At 44.6% G+C, this 22,381-nt stretch overlaps 1 protein-coding gene across 1 annotated transcript in view; it reads left to right on the top strand.

Annotated features, from left to right (window-relative positions):
- LOC310778041 (ras-associated and pleckstrin homology domains-containing protein 1-like) overlaps positions 1 to 22,381 on the top strand; it is a gene marked incomplete at its 5' end in the record, with an annotated part of 71,285 nt that overhangs the window by 2,006 nt on the left and 46,898 nt on the right. Inside the window, 5 exons of the mRNA XM_083638359.1 lie at positions 4,220 to 4,359; positions 5,119 to 5,379; positions 6,777 to 6,929; positions 7,726 to 7,905; positions 21,348 to 21,422. Coding sequence (XP_083494485.1) covers positions 4,220 to 4,359; positions 5,119 to 5,379; positions 6,777 to 6,929; positions 7,726 to 7,905; positions 21,348 to 21,422 — 809 coding nt within the window. The remainder of the gene's footprint in view (positions 1 to 4,219; positions 4,360 to 5,118; positions 5,380 to 6,776; positions 6,930 to 7,725; positions 7,906 to 21,347; positions 21,423 to 22,381) is intronic.

A 22,381-nucleotide genomic window follows, 5' to 3' on the forward strand; every position in this document is an offset into this window, starting at 1 on the left:
AGACAGCGGGCGTTATGGCATAGTTCAGACCGCGGGCGTTATGGCATAGTTCAGACAGCGGGCGTTATGGCATAGTTCAGACAGCGGGCGTTATGGCATAGTTCAGACTGCGGGCGTTATGGCATAGTTCAGACAGCGGGCGTTATGGCATAGTTCAGACAGCGGGCGTTATGGCATAGTTCAGACTGCGGGCGTTATGGCATAGTTCAGACAGCGGGCGTTATGGCATAGTTCAGACAGCGGGCGTTATGGCATAGTTCAGACTGCGGGCGTTATGGCATAGTTCAGACTGCGGGCATTATGGCATAGTTCAGACAGCGGGCGTTATGGCATAGTTCAGACAGCGGGCGTTAAGGCATAGTTCAGACTCGCGGGCGAGCAGCACACTACGTTCGGTTTCTGTTAAGTTGCGTTAACCATTTCTCCCTTGTTGTTGTGTTCTTGTGTTTTGCTGTGTTTTTAAGTTAGTGTTTCCAGTTTTTTGATTTGGCGTCTTTTGGTTGTTATGCCTCCGCCGGCGATAGCCAGGCCGGAGGCATTATGGATCCTGGTTGTCCGTCCGTACGTACGGCCGTCCGGTCGTCCGTCCGTACGGCCGTCCGTACGATGTTTGTTAACGCGATATCTGAGGAACGCCTGGACGGAATATCATCAAATTTGCCTCAAACATCGACTTAGACTCAAGGATGATCTGATTAGATTTTGGTGGTCAAAGGTCAAAGGTCAAGGTCACTGTGACCTCTCGAACGCCATTTTCAAGCTTGTTAACGCGATATCTGAGGAACGCCTGGACGGAATATCATCAAATTTGCCTCAAACATCGACTTAGACTCAAGGATGATCTGATTAGATTTTGGTGGTCAAAGGTCAAAGGTCAAGGTCACTGTGACCTCTCGAACGCCATTTTCAAGCTTGTTAACGCAATATCTCAGGAATGCCTTGACGGAATTTAATCAAACTTGTCTCAAACATCGACTTGGACTCAAGGATGAACTGGTTACATTTTGGTGGTCAAAAGTCAAAGGTCAAGGTCACTGTGACCTCTCAAACGCCATTTTCAAGCTTGTTAACGTGATATCTCAGGAATGCGTTGACGGAATTTAATCAAACTTGTCTCAAACATCGACTTGGACTCAAGGATGATCTGATTACATTTTGCTGGTCAAAGGTCAAGGTCACTGTGACCTCTCAAACGCCATTTTCCAGCTTGTTAACGCGATATCTCACGAATGCCTTGACGGAGTTTCATCAAATTTGCCTCAAACATCGCCTTACACTCAAGGATGATCTGATTAGATTTTGGTGGTCAAAGGTCAAGGTGAGCTCTCGAACGCCATTTTCAAGCTTGTTAACGCGATATCTCAGGAATGCCTTGACGGAATTTAATCAAACTTGTCTCAAACATCGACTTGGACTCAAGGATGAACTGATTACATTTTGGTGGTCAAAGTTCAAGGTCACTGTGACCTCTCACACACCCAATTTCCAAGCTCTGTAACGCAACATCACAGGAGCGCCTTGACGGAATCTCTTCCAATTTGCCTCAAATGGTGATTTGGACTCCAGAATGAACTAATGGCGGAGGCATACGTCTGCGTTGCGGTCGTTCTAGTTTCAAATTCTTTCTCGTGCTCAGACACGTTTCAGGTGTTTGTCTATTGTCTTTTCAATCTCCTCTGCAAGAGGGAATTGAATCCTCCTCTTTTTTCCGCTATCAGCGCGGCAATGTTGTTGACTAGGGGTGCTCCAAAAATTTGATTCTTGAAAGGATCGCGATTCTTAACTCATTCACCGCCAAAGACGTCTTTGATGTGTTATCAGGAATAGCCATCCACGCCAAAGACGTGTTTGACGTGTTTTTGTTTTTATTAGTGCAGCGCGTAGTTCAAACACTTCCCCAGCCTGTGACATGTTATCAGGTCCCTAGCCACAAAGACAAGCCGACAACACGGGATCAAACACATACCGCAGCTGTTGTTTTGAAATGAGCAGGAGGAAAAACAGAAAACAGAGAAACGCGCTTCCTTGTGAAGTTGTGCAGAGAGGAGAAACGCCATTGAAACGCCCCTCGGCGCGCTGCACGAGCTGATCGGCTTGTTGCAGGGCAGCGGACATCGATCGTTCGCGGTAGTCAAACCCGTGACCAACATGATCGATCCTGGTCCCTCGACCCCATTCCTGTGTCCCAGCCCGAAAGAGACGAGACGGAGTCACAACTGTGTGAGTTGGGGGAGAACAGCAGCCTCGCCACAGAAATGGCTTTCACACAGAGCGAAGCAGCACGGCCACTTTCCTGTCGAGGGCGAGGAAGACTGGATTCCAATGCGACAGGACCCGGATGATCTCACGGTAAGGTGTGTGTGTGTGTGTGTGTGTGTGTGTGTGTGTGTGTGTGTGTGTGTGTGTGTGAGAGAGACTACACTGATCTCTGCATTCTATTCTATGATCACACTCACTCACACTGAGTAAACTGTATTGTTGAATGTAAAAAAAGCACTTCGTGTATATATATATATATATATTTTTTTTTTTTTTTTTCATTTGTGTCATAACGAATAATATTTACATGTCTGATGTCAATACAGTTCAAAATAAAAGAATTGAGAGCGAGTTCTGCCTGAGATTGTGTGATTTAGAAAAATGCCATTTTCTGCAATTTATCTTCTCAGAGAGACCTTTTTGGTGAAAACAGGGTGTATATAAATGGCTATAAGTAGAGTACAGAACATGCTAAAAGCTCACTTTTTTTTCCCTGGTGAACCCAGAGACGTACATCTTCATTTTGAGGTATTGCAAATCACTTTGGTGCTAATAGATAATTTACTGTGGGTCTTGAAAGATGACCAACAATTATGAAAATCTTTGGCCTGTGCTAAATATTGGCAGTCCTAAACTGGCCATGAATGAGTTAATGCCACGATTCATGGATCGATTCCAAACTCCCAAGAATCGATTCTTCAGCGTCTAATTTTTAATGCTGTGGATGTCTTTTTGAGCTGCAAGTGAAGGCATCACTGCGCCGCGGAACCAATGGTGTCCGTTGAAAAAAGCACGTGATCTACTCGTCATAGGAAGAGCGGAAGGGCTCTCGGCTCAGAGCCACAAGCCAACCTAGCTGGCTGCTATGAACGGTCACATAAACAGATGGAAATCAAATGTGTCAGACGATGGTTTTGTACACGTGACTCGGGAGACAGAGCTACAGTTGCAGCAGACAATAGTGCTAGCTAGCGTTAGCTGGCTTTGTTCTGCAAAGAACAAAGCCAGCTAGAACGGCAAAGAAACACTACAGGATCAGATACTCTGCAATAGGGATGTTCATTTTGAACAATTTCCATAATCGAAAATCGGGAAAATTAACGATCAATTATCGATTATCGATAGCGTAATAATAATAATCATTATATATATATATATATATACTTTTTATATATATATATATATATATATACAGTATATATATATATATATATATATACAGTATATATATATATATATATATATACAGTATATATATATATATATATATTTGACTCTGGTCTGGTAATAACGTTGCGCGTTCTCGGCCAGCTATAATGGCGATGCCGCTGTGTAGTAAGAATATCAGACACTAGCGCTGTGGCCAGGTAAACAAACATGTTACATGTCAGGTTACATGATGTAAGGCAATCGGTGTCTTCCAGCTTAGCTGACAGCACAAGAGTCAAATCAACAGGCCTGAGCCTCACTGAGGTCCGCAGACCGCTGGGTGCGTTTGTTTGTGTCCCCGGCGCATGCCGGTGTGAATTCCCCATGTTTAAAACAGTTTTGTTGGCACAAAGGCCCGTGCCCAGCCAGAAAACTAGAGACTATATGAAGCTCCACCTCACGTTAGTCGGCTGTGCAATGGAGTGGGGCGAGGAGGAACGAATTCCACCCAAACCTAGTCCGCAAAAAAATAAATAATAATAATAATAATAATAATAATCGATCAAAATTCTACATGATCTAATGAATTCCTTAACGATCAATTATCGATTTTCGATAATTGATGAACATCCCTACTCTGCAACCTACCTCTATGTCAGGTGACTGTCTCTCACCCTGTTTCACCACCTGTCTGACTGTCTGTCTGTCTGTTTGTTTCTGTCTGACTGTCTGTCCCTCTGTCTCTCTGTCTGTCTGTCTGTCTGTCTGTCTGACTGACTATCTGTCTGTCTGTCTGTCTGTCTGTCTGCAGAGGCGTTGAACCAGGGGGAGAACGTGGATCTGGATGCACTGATGGCTGACCTCAGCTCCATCGAACAGGAGCTCAGCTCCATCCACAACAAGCCAAACAGCACAGGCAGCATGGCCCGCCTGGGTCTGACCGACACCAAGGTACACACACATGCAGGCACACACACACACACACACGCACGCGCGCGCGCGCACACACACACACACACACACACACACACACACACACACACACACGCGCATACAAAGAAGTATATAACTTTTTTCACCGCGTATTTTCTTTTCTTTTGTCTGAGTGACTCATACTGGTCGCCGACTCCCAAAGCGTGTGCAGCATGATGGCTACTGCATCATCCAGCTTGTGGGTGACATGCTCCAAAGAACCAATGTCAGGGTCACCAATGTAGGGACAAAGAGACAAGGCACTTCTCTGTTAAATCTAGCACACGCATGGATCATTTATTCCTTATCCAGTAAACAATAATACAACAGGCATACAGCTAGTCTAGCTAACATGGTCGATGGCTAGCTAGCATGTACAGCAATGATAACTGTGTGGGGTCGCGCTCACTGCGGAGAGCTAGACTACATCAGCCTCCACAGCGTGGAGTATCCCATAATCCACTGCGTGCCACATGACTGTGTGACTCAGTGCACAAACCTGCAATTGTGATTTATGTCCACTAGAGTTTGCTAGTCCACAGAAGTAAAAAAAAAAGTAATTTTTTTAAATGGCGGAGTCTTGTTTTGAAACCAAACCCTTCATGATACGTTTTTCTCCCTCTCTTTCTCTCTTGCTCTCTCTCTCTCTCTCTCCCTTCCCCCCTCTCTCTATGCCTCTCTCTCTCTCTCTCTCGCTCCCTCCCTTCCTCCCTATCTGTCTCTCTCTTTCTCTTCCAGGTGCGTCAGAAGCCTCCAGCAGGTCGCAGTAGCAGGCAGCAGCCAGCAGGTGGCGGCAGCAGTCATCACAGCAACAGTGTGGGTGGGGGTGGGGGTGGGGGTGGGGGTGGGGGTGGGGGTGGGGGCAGCAGCGGAGGCAGCAGCAGCAGCAGCGCCCGAGCCTCGCCGGCCGGCAGCATCAGGGCCGCCGCCGGGCATCATGGGAGACCGGCGCTGGCGTCCAACTTCAGCCTGGATGACATCACTGCCCAGCTGGAGAAGGTGGGAGGAGTCTTACAGTAGGATCACATGAGAAAAGAGCTTCTATTAAAGGAACACTTCACTGAAAAACAATGCAGATTTATTTTGCACATGATCTCACACATATGAAACATGTATTTCCCTTTGCTCAGCACCAGTGGCAGAGCTTATACCTGCCTGCTTCCAGTGAGTCAGACTGTACTGTGAACTACAATTACCACAATTCATTGCACCTATGACACCAACTGAACAGAGAGACAGTTTGAACCAGAGCCATGTAGATAGAAGAGTCCCGACATCTCCATTCACTTCAATGGACCATTTTTTTTATTCTCAAGAGTTCCAGGAAGTAAGGTCCTGGATTAAGCAGCATTGTCGAGTTGCAGCAAAATAGACAGTTTGTGTTGTACTCTGAAAGGGTTTTTCATCCCTTGAATCAAATTGTACATTATCAGCTTTATTTTAGCATGCAAAAGTAGCGCGAGACCCATTCCTGGCTGTTCATTGGCTAATGAGTCTCGCATTTTGGTCCTCCGCTGACGCCACTCTCTCTCTAGAGGACACTAGTTTGAACAAAGCCTCCATAAATCAGATGGAAGCAGAACAGTCCCCCGGGCCCCCGACACTACCAACAGTAAACTGATGACTTGTGGGAAATTCCTTCAGGAATTGGTAGACATTTTGTTGTTCTTCAATATATTGCAAATTACAATATAAAAATGTGGCAATCCTTCCGCTGTGTCAGGGACATGAATGGTGACATCAGCTCCCTGTTACTGTGCTGGAGTCATCACTGATGAGACTCATGACCATCACAGTTTCACAAACTCTCCATTAGGTCTAGGTGAAATGACTTCAAATCAATATCACGATTCTTTCAAACTTTTACCTCGATTACGAGTAATGAATGTTTATTTATTTTATACGCTTTCTTTTTTTTTACACTGCCCTCATCGTTCTCTGTAGGTCTGCACCTAGATGCAACACGGAGAGGCACAGGAAATCATTCCTGCCTGTGGCCATTGGACTCTTTAATGCCTCTCTTAAAAGAGCACCTCGGAGACGCTCAGTCTCCCTGAGACTGAGCCAGCCGATAGGTTAACTGTGCCTGGCTGTGTAACGTAAAGGGCAAGCCGACTTAATATAAGTCCAGTGTGCAATAACTGCAATTGTCACCTAATCTATACTTACTCTACTTATTTTGCTTACTTTATACCTACTCTACTTTATTTTGCTTATTTTTGCTTACTATCGCATTTTACTACTGTTTATTTTATGCTATGTTGTGTTCTGAGTGCGAGCTACTGTAACCTGTCCCAATTTCCCCCCGGGGATCATTAAAGTCTTTCTGATTCTGATTCTGATTCTGTTAGTTTCCACGTGAAGCTGAAAGCCGTGTGTGTCTGCGTCTGCCTCAGGCCTCTCTCAGTATGGACGAAGCCGCCCGCCAGAGCTCCTCCCACTCTCTTGGCTCCGCCTCCTCCTCCTACTCTGCCACAATGCGACGCCCCGCCTCCTCTCACCGCCAGCACCGCCGCACGGGCTCGGTTGGCACGGTGACCGAACACGAGGTAAACGAAGCCGGATGATCCTGATCGCCTTTTCATTTTGTCAGCCTTTTTTCTATGTATAAAGTCACAGAATCAGCCAACACCGTGCATTTTGCAAGTTGTTTTACTTTTTGTTTTAGATGTTGACTTTTGATCACATCTTTTGTACATTTTGTAGGCTGTTTATGTTATTATTTAGTTTACAGTGAACTATGAATTTAAGACTAAATAAAAGTCATTTACTTTACATCCTTGTATTTATTCTATTAATTTGTGGTGTAGGGTTATATGGGGACGTTGAGGGTCGGCCATTCACCGATACCCCCCGAAAATATCCCTCTTTTTCACAGCCCAATATTGGCAGGTGGCGTTAAAGTTACCGCTCGTTGCTTCGGGAGCTGCCATACTGTTTTGCCAGTGGCGTCCCTGATTGGCCGGTTATGTTGTCAACTACGAGGCAGGTTCCTGATTGGCCCGTGCACTTTGTAATTTCTGGAAATGGCGGTGGGCGGGGCTGTGGGCGGGCTGGAGGCCAGACTGATCAGCAGAACCAAACAGAATGAGTTCACATGATCAGGATGGTTTACCAGGTTCATTTGAGAGACTTTCCAGACTGGATTCTCCAGATTTTATAGATGTTGAAAGATGAACTTCAAGTAATAATTTGACTTTTTTATACAACAGATGAACAGATTGTTTGAAATAAAGTCTTCAAATCAAAGAGAGACCAAAAAACAAAAGAAATAAGATTGGATGGATGAATGAATAAAGGAACAGAACAAAAAGCGTTCCTCATGCTCTGCTGTGTTTCTCTCAGGTGCGTTCGATGGTCCACTCCTCGCGCTCCTCCGTCACCTCGGCATCCGGGACCTCCGTTAACTCCGCCTCCTCCATGGACTCGCTGGACAGTGTGCTGCGCTCCGCCGACACAGACAGCCTGCAGTCTGTGGCCACGCCCCCGCCTGAAGGAGCCAATCCAGGGCAGGCCAGCACAGAGGTACACGCCCACTTTGTAGTTGGTGATCCGAATGAATGAATGAATGAATGAATGGCTGAAACTCACCTTACTTCCTCCAGGTGCAGGCCACAAAGAGAATGATGACAGATAAAAAGTTCCTGTGACACAGTCATCTGTCTGTCTTTAGCACCTAGTCTCTGCTCCAAAACACTGTGAGTTACTGTGACACAGTCATCTGTCTGTCTTTAGCACCTAGTCTCTGCTCCAAAACACTGTGAGTTACTGTGACACAGTCACCTGTCTGTCTTTAGCACCTAGTCTCTGCTCCAAAACACTCTGAGTTACTGTGACACAGTCATCTGTCTGTCTTTAGCACCTAGTCTCTGCTCCAAAACACTGTGAGTTACTGTGACACAGTCAACTGTCTGTCTTTAGCACCTAGTCTCTGCTCCAAAACACTCTGAGTTACTGTGACACAGTCACCTGTCTGTCTTTAGCACCTAGTCTCTGCTCCAAAACACTGTGAGTTACTGTGACACAGTCATCTGTCTGTCTTTAGCACCTAGTCTCTGCTCCAAAACACTGTGAGTTACTGTGACACAGTCATCTGTCTGTCTTTAGCACCTAGTCTCTGCTCCAAAACACTCTGAGTTACTGTGACACAGTCATCTGTCTGTCTTTAGCACCTAGTCTCTGCTCCAAAACACTGTGAGTTACTGTGACACAGTCAACTGTCTGTCTTTAGCACCTAGTCTCTGCTCCAAAACACTGTGAGTTACTGTGACACAGTCACCTGTCTGTCTTTAGTCATAGTCTCTACTCCAAAACACTGTGAGTTACTGTGACACAGTCATCTGTCTGTCTTTAGCACCTAGTCTCTGCTCCAAAACACTGTGAGTTACTGTGACACAGTCATCTGTCTGTCTTTAGCACCTAGTCTCTGCTCCAAAACACTGTGAGTTACTGTGACACAGTCATCTGTCTGTCTTTAGCACCTAGTCTCTGCTCCAAAACACTGTGAGTTACTGTGACACAGTCATCTGTCTGTCTTTAGCACCTAGTCTCTGCTCCAAAACACTCTGAGTTACTGTGACACAGTCACCTGTCTGTCTTTAGCACCTAGTCTCTGCTCCAAAACACTCTGAGTTACTGTGACACAGTCACCTGTCTGTCTTTAGCACCTAGTCTCTACTCCAAAACACTGTGAGTTACTGTGACACAGTCACCTGTCTGTCTTTAGCACCTAGTCTCTCCTCCAAAACACTCTGAGTTACTGTGACACAGTCACCTGTCTGTCTTTAGCACCTAGTCTCTCCTCCAAAACACTGTGAGTTACTGTGACACAGTCATCTGTCTGTCTTTAGCACCTAGTCTCTCCTCCAAAACACTGTGAGTTACTGTGACACAGTCATCTGTCTGTCTTTAGTCATAGTCTCTACTCCAAAACACTGTGAGTTACTGTGACACAGTCACCTGTCTGTCTTTAGCACCTAGTCTCTGCTCCAAAACACTGTGAGTTACTGTGACACAGTCACCTGTCTGTCTTTAGCACCTAGTCTCTGCTCCAAAACACTGTGAGTCACTGTGACACAGTCACCTGTCTGTCTTTAGCACCTAGTCTCTGCTCCAAAACACTCTGAGTTACTGTGACACAGTCACCTGTCTGTCTTTAGCACCTAGTCTCTGCTCCAAAACACTGTGAGTTACTGTGACACAGTCATCTGTCTGTCTTTAGCACCTAGTCTCTGCTCCAAAACACTGTGAGTTACTGTGACACAGTCACCTGTCTGTCTTTAGCACCTAGTCTCTGCTCCAAAACACTGTGAGTTACTGTGACACAGTCATCTGTCTGTCTTTAGCACCTAGTCTCTGCTCCAAAACACTGTGAGTTACTGTGACACAGTCATCTGTCTGTCTTTAGCACCTAGTCTCTGCTCCAAAACACTGTGAGTTACTGTGACACAGTCATCTGTCTGTCTTTAGCACCTAGTCTCTGCTCCAAAACACTGTGAGTTACTGTGACACAGTCATCTGTCTGTCTTTAGCACCTAGTCTCTCCTCCAAAACACTGTGAGTTACTGTGACACAGTCACCTGTCTGTCTTTAGCACCTAGTCTCTGCTCCAAAACACTGTGAGTTACTGTGACACAGTCACCTGTCTGTCTTTAGCACCTAGTCTCTGCTCCAAAACACTGTGAGTTACTGTGACACAGTCATCTGTCTGTCTTTAGCACCTAGTCTCTGCTCCAAAACACTGTGAGTTACTGTGACACAGTCAACTGTCTGTCTTTAGCACCTAGTCTCTGCTCCAAAACACTGTGAGTTACTGTGACACAGTCACCTGTCTGTCTTTAGCACCTAGTCTCTGCTCCAAAACACTGTGAGTTACTGTGACACAGTCACCTGTCTGTCTTTAGCACCTAGTCTCTGCTCCAAAACACTGTGAGTTACTGTGACACAGTCATCTGTCTGTCTTTAGCACCTAGTCTCTGCTCCAAAACACTGTGAGTTACTGTGACACAGTCAACTGTCTGTCTTTAGCACCTAGTCTCTGCTCCAAAACACTGTGAGTTACTGTGACACAGTCATCTGTCTGTCTTTAGCACCTAGTCTCTGCTCCAAAACACTGTGAGTTACTGTGACACAGTCAACTGTCTGTCTTTAGCACCTAGTCTCTGCTCCAAAACACTCTGAGTTACTGTGACACAGTCATCTGTCTGTCTTTAGCACCTAGTCTCTGCTCCAAAACACTGTGAGTTACTGTGACACAGTCACCTGTCTGTCTTTAGCACCTAGTCTCTGCTCCAAAACACTCTGAGTTACTGTGACACAGTCACCTGTCTGTCTTTAGCACCTAGTCTCTGCTCCAAAACACTCTGAGTTACTGTGACACAGTCATCTGTCTGTCTTTAGCACCTAGTCTCTGCTCCAAAACACTGTGAGTTACTGTGACACAGTCATCTGTCTGTCTTTAGCACCTAGTCTCTGCTCCAAAACACTCTGAGTTACTGTGACACAGTCACCTGTCTGTCTTTAGCACCTAGTCTCTGCTCCAAAACACTCTGAGTTACTGTGACACAGTCACCTGTCTGTCTTTAGCACCTAGTCTCTGCTCCAAAACACTGTGAGTTACTGTGACACAGTCAACTGTCTGTCTTTAGCACCTAGTCTCTGCTCCAAAACACTGTGAGTTACTGTGACACAGTCATCTGTCTGTCTTTAGCACCTAGTCTCTGCTCCAAAACACTGTGAGTTACTGTGACACAGTCAACTGTCTGTCTTTAGCACCTAGTCTCTGCTCCAAAACACTCTGAGTTACTGTGACACAGTCATCTGTCTGTCTTTAGCACCTAGTCTCTGCTCCAAAACACTGTGAGTTACTGTGACACAGTCACCTGTCTGTCTTTAGCACCTAGTCTCTGCTCCAAAACACTCTGAGTTACTGTGACACAGTCACCTGTCTGTCTTTAGCACCTAGTCTCTGCTCCAAAACACTCTGAGTTACTGTGACACAGTCATCTGTCTGTCTTTAGCACCTAGTCTCTGCTCCAAAACACTGTGAGTTACTGTGACACAGTCACCTGTCTGTCTTTAGCACCTAGTCTCTACTCCAAAACACTCTGAGTTACTGTGACACAGTCATCTGTCTGTCTTTAGCACCTAGTCTCTGCTCCAAAACACTCTGAGTTACTGTGACACAGTCATCTGTCTGTCTTTAGCACCTAGTCTCTGCTCCAAAACACTCTGAGTTACTGTGACACAGTCACCTGTCTGTCTTTAGCACCTAGTCTCTGCTCCAAAACACTCTGAGTTACTGTGACACAGTCATCTGTCTGTCTTTAGCACCTAGTCTCTGCTCCAAAACACTCTGAGTTACTGTGACACAGACAAAAAAAAACTGCACGCGCCGTCATCAACTACGTCACCAGTCTAATCTTTTGCACCAAAGTTTGTCTATTGGTAACAAGATGTTCCACTGCAACGTCACGGCTGGAGCACTGTTGTCCAAAAAGGATAACTCTCTCAGCGCGCTCTGCTGCTTCTGCACTGCGCTTCCGCGTCCTGTGTGTTTTGGCCGAGCCTCGCTCCTACCTTCAATACGATCTTTGTCTCCCTTCCAACCGGTCAGACCGGAAACAGTATGGCTGCCTCCACTCCGCTAAATGTTCAGCCAGAAACCACATATTATTATAAATATCAGCATAACCAGCCAACTAGATATCAAAGCTGGTGGGCATATAAGCAAAAGAAATTGAAAGAGCGTAACTGGCAAAAAGTGACTATCGCGGCATTTTGAGCCAGAACGAACTACGTTAGCAAACGTAACTAAGCCAAGCTAACGGCACATTGTATTCACTCTAATATTGTATATTATTAATATGACCGGTGACGTGAGCGTTGACAACCATAAAGTCTGACGTCAGCACCCCTTTCTAGCACGTGAGCCAATTGAAGAGTTTGAGGCCAAAATAAGGTTCTTTGTCAACAAAATACAGCAGCAACACTTTGGCTAATTAGCAGAGCAGGAAACAACATGGCTACACACTGAACTGAGTGGAGGGGGGCTTTAAGGGTAGAGTTGTATGAGCTACTTATCGATAGTCAGTGTTCCCTGCAGTAGAGCCCGCTCATCGCGCTCAACAGTTTGGAGGCCGGTACAGTCCAGTAGCCTATAGGATGGACCGGTACAGTCCAGTAGCCTATAGGATGGACCGGTACAGTCCAGTAGCCTATAGGATGGACCGGTACAGTCCAGTGGCCTATAGGATGGACCGGTACAGTCCAGTAGCCTATAGGATGGACCGGTACAGTCCAGTGGCCTATAGGATGGACCGGTACAGTCCAGTAGCCTATAGGATGGACCGGTACAGTCCAGTAGCCTATAGGATGGACCGGTACAGTCCAGTGGCCTATAGGATGGACCGGTACAGTCCAGTAGCCTATAGGATGGATCGGCGTGACATCACGACACCAAAGAACTTACTTTCCGGGTGTATAATGTCAGTGGTGCTGCAGCAGAAACTAGTGTGAAACAAAGCTGAAAAGCTGGCAAACAAAAGTTAATATCTCAAAAACAAATCTCTGATATGTTCACATTGTGAGTGAGAGCAGAAGTAACTGAAGGGTGTCATGTCTGTGCAGTGTGAACTGAAGTAACTGAAGGGTGTCATGTCTGTGCAGTGTGAACTGTCACACTTTTAAAATGTGTGAATTTAGTCAAAAGTGCAACCTGTAAGTTCAGCTAGAGTCAAATGTGACTCTAAGGCTGCCACCATAGGATCCCATTATAAAGGTTGAAAACGTAAAGCCCCATTTAGGCGGCGGGCCCAGCGGAGATTTCGTGCACTTAAACGATCCCTACCGAGGGAAAACCCAGTCCTTTATTAACAACTGAGACATGTCTCAACAAATGAAAATAAATTTGTTGCCACCCGTTCTTTCTTGCCATATTTTGTGATCGCTAACTCTGTCAACTTGCATTTTCTCCGGTAAAGAGAGCAGACAGCTATGTTTAGGGTCCCCCATGCATGACGTATTTGTACTTATCATCCAATAGCGGGCTTGGAAAAGTATCACGTGGTTCACGTTGCTCTTGTAGTTCCTGGTTACTGTCAAATCCAAACGCCACAACATCACACGCTGTTAACTTTTTGGAATGATTTTCAGTGGCACTTTACTATGATTTGTATTAATTTATATAATATTAACTTAGCCAGCAATTCGGTGTTAAGACGTGACGTCAGTTGTGAAGGTTCGGCAGCTTCTGGTGGCTTGGAAGTGGGGCACGCCACGCCAGATAAAATACTAATTTATGGTAAGTTCTTTGGTAAATTTGCCCTTACAACTAACGTTACCCCTTTCAAAGTCTGTTTATTTCATTAGCAACTTTTGTGAGCTAGTCAATGCAGTACAACGCTAGTAGTTTATGAGCACTAACTGATCAGTCTGTAGGCTATGCTTCCCTTGGACTAAAACGCTAGCTATTGTGATTAACTATATTAGAAATACCAACATAATAAACAGCAGCCAGCATATTTAACTAACGTTACAGGCAGGGGTGTAATGGTTGGTAAATGAGTTGGGTAAACTATCAACCTCATTTAAAAAATGTGGCTATTACCTCAAATACAGTATATTTTAGTAATCTGCTCACTAGTCTCTAATCTAGAGTAACGTTACATTTGTATTAATAACACAAACATTTTAATTAAAATTACTTAAAATTAACCAATGTGACTTACTTATAGATTTTTGGACAGGCAGCAACATTGTTTGATATTTTATATTGATTTGTTGGACAGGTTTGAAAATCTGACATGCTGCAAAACCAGGCTGACATGGCTCACTGTTGTCTGCAAGAATCTACTGCCTCCAACCTTCAATGACAGGATGACCTGATGGAAGCCAAATGAGTGCATCTGTAGCTGCCCGTTTCTGCTATCATGATGTAGACTACTGTCTGGGTCTTCAAATGTAATTAGAACCTCAGTTTAAATATAAAATCACTTCTTTGCTTAATTGTCATGTTTATACATCTGCACGGTCAACCAAGGAGCAGGCAAAAGTGGCTTTTCATGTTTTGTAGTGTGTTCTAAGTTGTAAAGAAAGGAAACAGATTGCACACTCATAACCCCTATGCAGTCTTTTTATTTTAACTTCTATAGATCAGTATTTCAACAAATCTGAAGGTTTGAGCCGTGAAAATAAATGAACTGAGACCAGCAAATGTCCATCTGTTTAAATGAATTGTGGATGATTTTTTTTGCAGGAACACTGAAAATATCAGATGGTATTACAGTTCATGCAAAACATCTCAACTAAAGAGAGAACAAATGAGCCAACAACTCTGCAAAATTAAAACAATGACAGTGGAATATCTATCAAGATGGCTGATGTCAGATAATCTATAATCTAACAGCCTGGAAATATATTTGGCTAACAGACAACAGCGTAGTCACTTCTGGTAAGAGTGACCTGGTATAGTAAGCTGGTCACTGAAGACACCTCAAAACCTCTTGATAGCAGCTATGTTTGATGATGCAAATAATGAAACAGTGTTAAATACTTTGTGTCACCAAATCAGTTTTAATGATCATTATAAGAGACATTACTTATGCCAGCCTGTTGACCAAGATACTTGATATCTGAAAGTCTATCAACCTAGATCAGGGGTGGGACATTTTTTTTCCAGAGGGCCATACTAACTTACATAATATAAAGTAAGCGAAGTGCAACACATTGGACTGATAACTGCCAACACTCCTGATTTTCATGGGGGTCTCTCTATTTGTAACCCTCTCTCCCGCTGTGATTGGTAATTTCTCCTGTTAATCTCCTGATATCATAGTGATACAAATCAAATGGCTGTAGCGGATTAGATTTATTAACGTGATGCTGTCTTTTATTGACTTTTTGTGCATTGTTTTGTTTTCCTTTGAGGACGTTGGGTGCTGGATTGAGATGGTCCAGGGGCCGGGTCCGGCCCATGTGTGACCTAGATGGTTCTGTATTGCAGGACACTGCAGTTGAGGGTTCTGACAGGACACAGATCCATTGGAATTGGTGGAAATATACCTGCAAAGAAAACAGAAGAAGTCACTTTTTAATCTCATACACTGCAGTGCTTAGCAGAGCCCTGTCCAGTGCCCACAGAAGTTTAGTTAAACTCTGGGTCACAATATTGTAATTATTTTTATTTTGGGTTCACAGCCATCTTCATTTATCAACATTTATAGATTCTCTTTCACATTTGAGCTATTTGGTGTATCTGCTTTTTATGTTACTATTTGTTACATCAACAAACTATTCAAAACGAGTTGGATTAATACAGTTGTTGATTAATTGACTGACTGACTGAATGATGGTGGTTCATGTATGCATATCAGAAGTTTTGGTGCAGTGATCCATAAATCTAACTGACTTCATATTCAGGGATGCAAAGTCATGGAGAGTGAAAAAGGTGACAGATACCAGGGCAGAAATCAAACGACTCAGAAATCCTCCTATTTTGGTATGAAAAGTTTGCTGTCACCTTACCCTAAGCTGTCACCTAACGCTAACGGTGAGTTTGCAGCCTGCATTGTGACTAGCTTTTCTGATGTTAGGTAGTAAAGATCTGAAGGTTTAGTATCAACCTAAAAGCTAACATCATCTCCCCACTGTCAAAACGAGATGGTTCCATGCTAACGTTATATCAATTTGAGAAAAACTAGCTAGTTAGAAATGGCTATGCAGGCCCATTCTAGCGTGTGCTAGCTAACTAGCGCTAAGCTAACACTGATTCAACGTCACCATATGTTTGAACAAAATGCTGTACAACACAAACAAGTTGCAAACCATTAATACTTACGCTCAAATGTATAGTGATGCAGCTGCTGCTATATATCATGTTGTTTTGTTTGTTGTGTCCAACTCGTCTCGGGGAGGAAGAGTAGAGCCGTATGATAACGTAACGAACTCTGATAGGTCAATGACGTCCCTCCAACAGTATCTTGGTGTGCTATTGGTTCTAGCGGCCAGTAGGTCGCAGCATTTGCCTGCAAATGTAACGTACTTTAAACTCTGGTTTTGGAAAGGCTCGTACAATTTGCGAGTGGCAACAAACGGAATCTGATTAAGATGAAAATAATTTTCGCAACTTTAGAGGGCTGGGTTCTCCCTCGATGAGGATCATTGCTTTCAATAACTAAAGCAGATACGCCGGCTGGGCCCATCGCCTAATTCTGTAGTTTTACTATTTGGGGAAGTTGCGCCCCCACCTAGACTTCCTTGTTTGTACGTTCAGAAATCAGCCTCATTTGACAGTTTCTGCTTGTACTCCACTGTCCTCTAACTTCCTGCAGTGTTTATAACGGATTCGCAGCGGGCGCGGTAGCTCCAAATATCCCCAAACGTTGTCTCGACTTGTTTCAGCGAGAGAAGTAGCTAATTGTGCCGCTAATCAAGCTAGCAAGCGAAACACATTTCATTTCCTAAACATACTCCCCAATAAATGCACCCCATACGTTTGCCAACGGAAAACTTTAATTTGAAGGAGCTGTGCAGGAAATGGATTTAAAAGTTCCAGGCAACTTGACACTGTCAAGCCGCCGGCACGCGGACGCCGCAAATGCATAATGCAGGAACAGGCCTTCAGAGGGCGCTGTGGGAATGACAGAGCTGCCATTCTCCCTATTAGAAGTCCTCTCATAGACTTACTGAACATTGTAAAAACAGCTACGAATAAAAAGCTGGGTGCTGCATTCAGTCCTCAAGATGTCGGCCACGTGACTGAAACCCATAAATACAACATAATGCACCTCACTAGTCTTGTCTTAATTACTGTGGCCGAGCAGGGATCAACACATGCGCGCACACACACATACACACACAAACACGTGCACACGCACAAACACGTGCACACACACACACATACACACAAACACACACACGCACACGCATGTACACACACACGTTTGGATGTGATGGGTGAAATCTTGGCCAAAGGGAAAAGCTGACTTTAATCGTGTGTGTGTGTGTGTGTGTGTGTGTGTGTGTGTGTGTGTGTGTGTGTGTTCTGTTTGACCTAAATATTATTTTTAATCTGTGGTGAACTAATGCTTTCTATAAAATTGTTTCTAGTGATTCACACACACACACATACACACACACACACACACAAGAAAGAGAGAAAGAATCAGAACTGAGAGAGAATATAATCATATCTACAATGTTGATTAAATCTGTCTAATCTCTCTCTCTCTCTCGGCCTGCTTAGCAGCATCAGTCTAGTTTAGATCAAGTTTTCCTAGGTTTGACTCCAGTTTAGTTCCTTCTTTGTGTTTAGAGGGAGCATGTATTTGCTTTACCACGTTTCAGGCCACAGCCTTTACAAAGGGAAAATAGAAAATATTAGATCAACAATTAACTCATTGAGTGCCAATGACGACTATCGTCGTCAATTCAAATAGTAACGTAGAGTGCCAATGACGACTAAAGTCGTCAATTGCGTTTTTTGACGGTGGGACGTGGATCAAAGCCTGATGCATCTCCTGTGAAAGTATGGTGGATGTTGAATGTGTAAAAGCTATTTTACGGACCCATTAGGTGGCGACAGTGCTCTCCAGATTAGAGAAAGGTGAGGAAAAAACAGAGAAGTCATGGGGAAACGGAAACCGCGTCGGTATGCATTGATATGCATGAAGCATAACGTTAGCTGTGCCTGTGAACAGCAGCCAAGCTGCTGCCACAATTGAGCCCCTCCGTCTCCGCTGCGATAGCCCATCCACATGATTAGTTGCCGACACCAGCGTCTTTCTGAAAAGTTACATTATTCTCAGCTGGAAGCGCTGGGAGCCGGCGACAAAAACGGCGGAACGCTGTGAAAAAGCTGGGAGTAGCAAAGCAAACGCAGCAGAGAGCCACCAGAGACACTCCCACGGAGGAGGGGTGTGCAGTTGAGGGGGGTGGGGCACGCAGGGCAGCATACAACAGTGTTGGTGTTGTGACAGCAGGCTCGATGGACAGATTGCCAAACACAAGCTAGAATATCTGATGCCCACCAGCAGTAAATCAAGACCAGCAAGAAGGTGTAGGGTCTGCGCACGCAGGGGCCAGCGCTGCTGGTTGCAGCTAAAAAATATTATTTTGCCAAACAAAATTCCTTTGTTTTCGCTGTTTTATTGAAGGAAATTATTTTTGAGGTGTCACTACATCAGAAAATATTAGCTTCAGAGTCAGTGATGTGCTTGAAATGCTTAATTTCACAAAAGGCTGATTATCTCAGCTTCTAGTTTGAAACGTCTGTTTTTGGTGAAAACAACCTATCTTCTACTGCTGATAACTAAAGAACGGAAAATGATATCAATAAACTTTTTTTTGCTGATGATACAATAGAGTCTCATCGTTCTTTGGGCGTGTTCGGTGTTTACATAGTAATATCACACAATATTCTGTGGGCCTCGAGAAATCACTGAAAACGCTCTGAAAGGGCTGGCACTGGGAGCCTCCGTTTTCCAAAAGTGGCTGGCACTCAATGAGTTAAGTCAATATCTCACTTTAGTAAGTGGATATTTCATTTTGGGAACAAAAAGGGCTTTTCACACTGCATGCTCTTAGCCTTATCTTAGCCCCTTTTCAAACACACATTTGTTAACCCAGGTTAACCTGTACTAAACCCAAGTCTATATGATATGAACGAGCGCTGCCGCATACAGCTAACGGCCCCGTCTCTGGCCTCGTTTCACACCGGCAACGTTTAGCCAGTGTTTATGATGAATGTTTAGAGGAAAAGTCTCGGCTAACATTGCTCCAGAGCTCCTGAGCAGGGCCAGCTAGCCCCGTGTTTAGAGGAAAAGTCCCGGCTAACGCTGCTCCAGAGCTCCAGAGCAGGGCCAGCTAGCCCAGTGTTTAGAGGAAAAGTCTCTGCTAACGCTGCTCCAGAGCTCCAGAGCAGGGCCAGCTAGCCCCGTGTTTAGAGGAAAAGTCTCTGCTAACGCTGCTCCAGAGCTCCAGAGCAGGGCCAGCTAGCCCCGGGCTGAAGTTGGGGTTAGGCCACTTTGGAATGTTCCAGGATTGTGCAAGTGTGAAAGCTTTCTTAGCCTGGTGCTAACAGCTCCCTCCTATGCTAAAGGAGCTAAGTCAGGAAGCTTTGCTGCTCCTTTCCTTAGCGTTTAGACAACCGATCTTATCATGGCTGCCACTTAGGTACTTCATTTAACTCAGTTAAGCAAAAAAATAAAAAAATACCTCAACCACAGGCTTTAGATTGAAAGTGATTAGATTTGTTCCAGCAGACGACTGAATTTAAATTATGTTTCAATTTGTATGTTCTCTATGATGATATAACTCAAACCTATGATGCTCCTATCCAGTTTGTATGCCATTAAAACCATATCGCATTGCAAAGTCCTGATATTTAGTTTTCTTTAAGATATTAAATTGATACTGGACTCTTGATTTGTTCTGACTTGACTTGATGTTATACATTTAGACTTGAGACTTAACATTAATGACTTTGACTTGACTTGTAATCTAAATCAGTGATTCCCAACCAGAGCTAGGTGTACCCCTAGGGGTACTTGTGCAGCTTGCAGGGGGTACTTGGAAAGATTGGGGATTACAATTTATAAAATTATAACAAATACAAAATAAATTATAAACAATATTCCAAGTAGAAGTAATTTCATAGGACTATCTCGGTAAAACTTTTTCCCCAATTGAAATTGGAATAATTGTATTTAATGGGATTTCCATTAAATAATCAGAGGCCTACTAAAAGTTAATTACCGTAAATTCCGGACTATAAGCCGCACCTTTTTTCCCGTTTTTTGGCCTTTTTTGGCCCCTGCGGCTTATATAACGGTGCGGCTTATCTATGGATTTTTTCAAAAAAAAAAAAATCTCTCTTTTTTAGCACTCTTTCTAACTATAAATCCTATATAACTATAATAAGTTTTAATTTCCTCTCTTGCCCTCTTTTCACCACACTGTATGACACTGTGTGCACTGTAAAAAACAACACAGGTGGTGTTGTGTTATGTTGTTTTGTTGAAATGTTAATAAATGGGAGCTTCCTCAAACAGCCATCTCTTTCCCGACAATCCCCTCTGTGCATGAACCCTTACATATGGTAATTAAACATTAAAACACAAAAAAAAAAAAAAAAAAAAAAAAAACATTAAAACACCCGCGGCTTATAGTCCGGTGCGGCTTATATAAGAAAAAAATAGTCAACTTTGCAGGTGCGGCTTATACACCGGTGCGGCTTATAGTCCGGAATTTACGGTATATAATAATGAGGTTAATAGAACTATGTAGGAGAATCATCGACACACATGAGTGAGGAGATAATATTGCAAAACAGCTCAAGGGCTACATAAGAGAAAAAAGGTTGGGAACCACTGATCTACACCTCTGGTCAGTTATTATGTCATAGTCAGTTATTACGTCAGCTTAAACCAGACTTGATTTTGAGTCTGTCTAATCAGATTTCCTCCCCAGCTGGTCTTCACAGCACATGTCTTCAAAGCCAACTCATTACGTTCACACACTTATTTTCTCCTCAGGTGTTTCGCTGTGATTATCATCATATTTAGCATATTTATCATGATTAATCATCATATTAATCTGTGATTATCATCTCATGATTATATCATATGTATCATGATTATTATCATATGAATCTGTGATTATCATTATATTTTTCATATTGATTAATGTTGTTGACTCTTTCTAGCTTTCTACTAAACTGCCACGCTCAACCAATCACACACTCAATTAATTCACTGGGTCTCTCTCTCTCTCCCTCTCTGTCTCTGTCTCTCTCTCTCTGTCTCTGTCTCTCTCTCTCTGTCTCTGTCTCTCTCTCTCTCTCTCCCTCTCTGTCTCTCTGTCTCTCCCTCTCTGTCTCTCTCTCCCTCTCTCTCTCTCCCTCTCTCCCTCTCTGTCTGTGTGTGTCTGTGTGTGTGTGTGTGTGTGTGTGTGTGTCTCTCTCTCTGAAGCACTCCTATCTGGACAGAGAAACCTCTCTGATTCTGAGAAACATAGCAGGGAAGCCTTCCCACCTGCTGACCAAGGTGACTCCTTCTTCTCTTCCTTCTCCTTCCCTCCTTTGCATGTCAATCACGCCTCCTCTCCTGCCTCATTGGTGGATTTCTAAACCCCGCCCCACTTTTGTTCATAAGAGTCATGAGCGTCCTGCATGCTGCTGGTTCATGCTTAAACAGATATGACGTCTTTAGCGTCGACACTTTCTTTTGGTGTCGCACCTGGAGGACGTTGTTATGTCGCCGATACCATGATATTTAGCCGCGCTGTGTGATTGGCTAGTCACTAAAGTGATATGTGAGAGTTCCATCAGTGTAGCGGTGTCTCCTGGCTGGGAAAAGCAACAGGGCTCTGTGCAGGCCAGGCGGGTGGAGGAGGAAAACCAACAGGGCTTTGTGCAGGCCAGGTGGGTGGAGGAGGAAAAGCAACAGGGCTCTGTTCAGGCCAGGCGGGTGGAGGAGGAAAAGCAACAGAGCTCTGTGCAGGGCAGGTGGGTGGAGGAGGAAAAGCAACAGGGCTCTGTGCAGGTCAGGCGGGTGGAGGAGGAAAAGCAACAGGGCTCTGTGCAGGCCAGGTGGGTGGAGGAGGAAAAGCAACAGAGCTCTGTGCAGGCCAGGCGGGTGGAGCAGGAAAAGCAACAGGGCTCTGTGCAGGCCAGGTGGGTGGAGCAGGAAAAGCAACAGGGCTCTGTGCAGGCCAGGTGGGTGGAGGAGGAAAAGCAACAGGGCTCTGTGCAGGCCAGGTGGGTGGAGGAGGAAAAGCAACAGGGCTCTGTGCAGGCCAGGTGGGTGGAGGAGGAAAAGCAACAGGGCTCTGTGCAGGCCAGGCGGGTGGAGGAGGAAAAGCAACAGGGCTCTGTGCAGGCCAGGCGGGTGGAGCAGGAAAAGCAACAGGGCTCTGTGCAGGCCAGGTGGGTGGAGGAGGAAAAGCAACAGGGCTCTGTGCAGGCCTGGCGGGTGGAGGAGGAAAAGCAACAGGGCTCTGTGCA

This window comes from Poromitra crassiceps, assembly GCF_964638095.1.
Source record: "Poromitra crassiceps genome assembly, chromosome: 6".
Lineage (NCBI taxonomy): Eukaryota > Metazoa > Chordata > Actinopteri > Beryciformes > Melamphaidae > Poromitra > Poromitra crassiceps.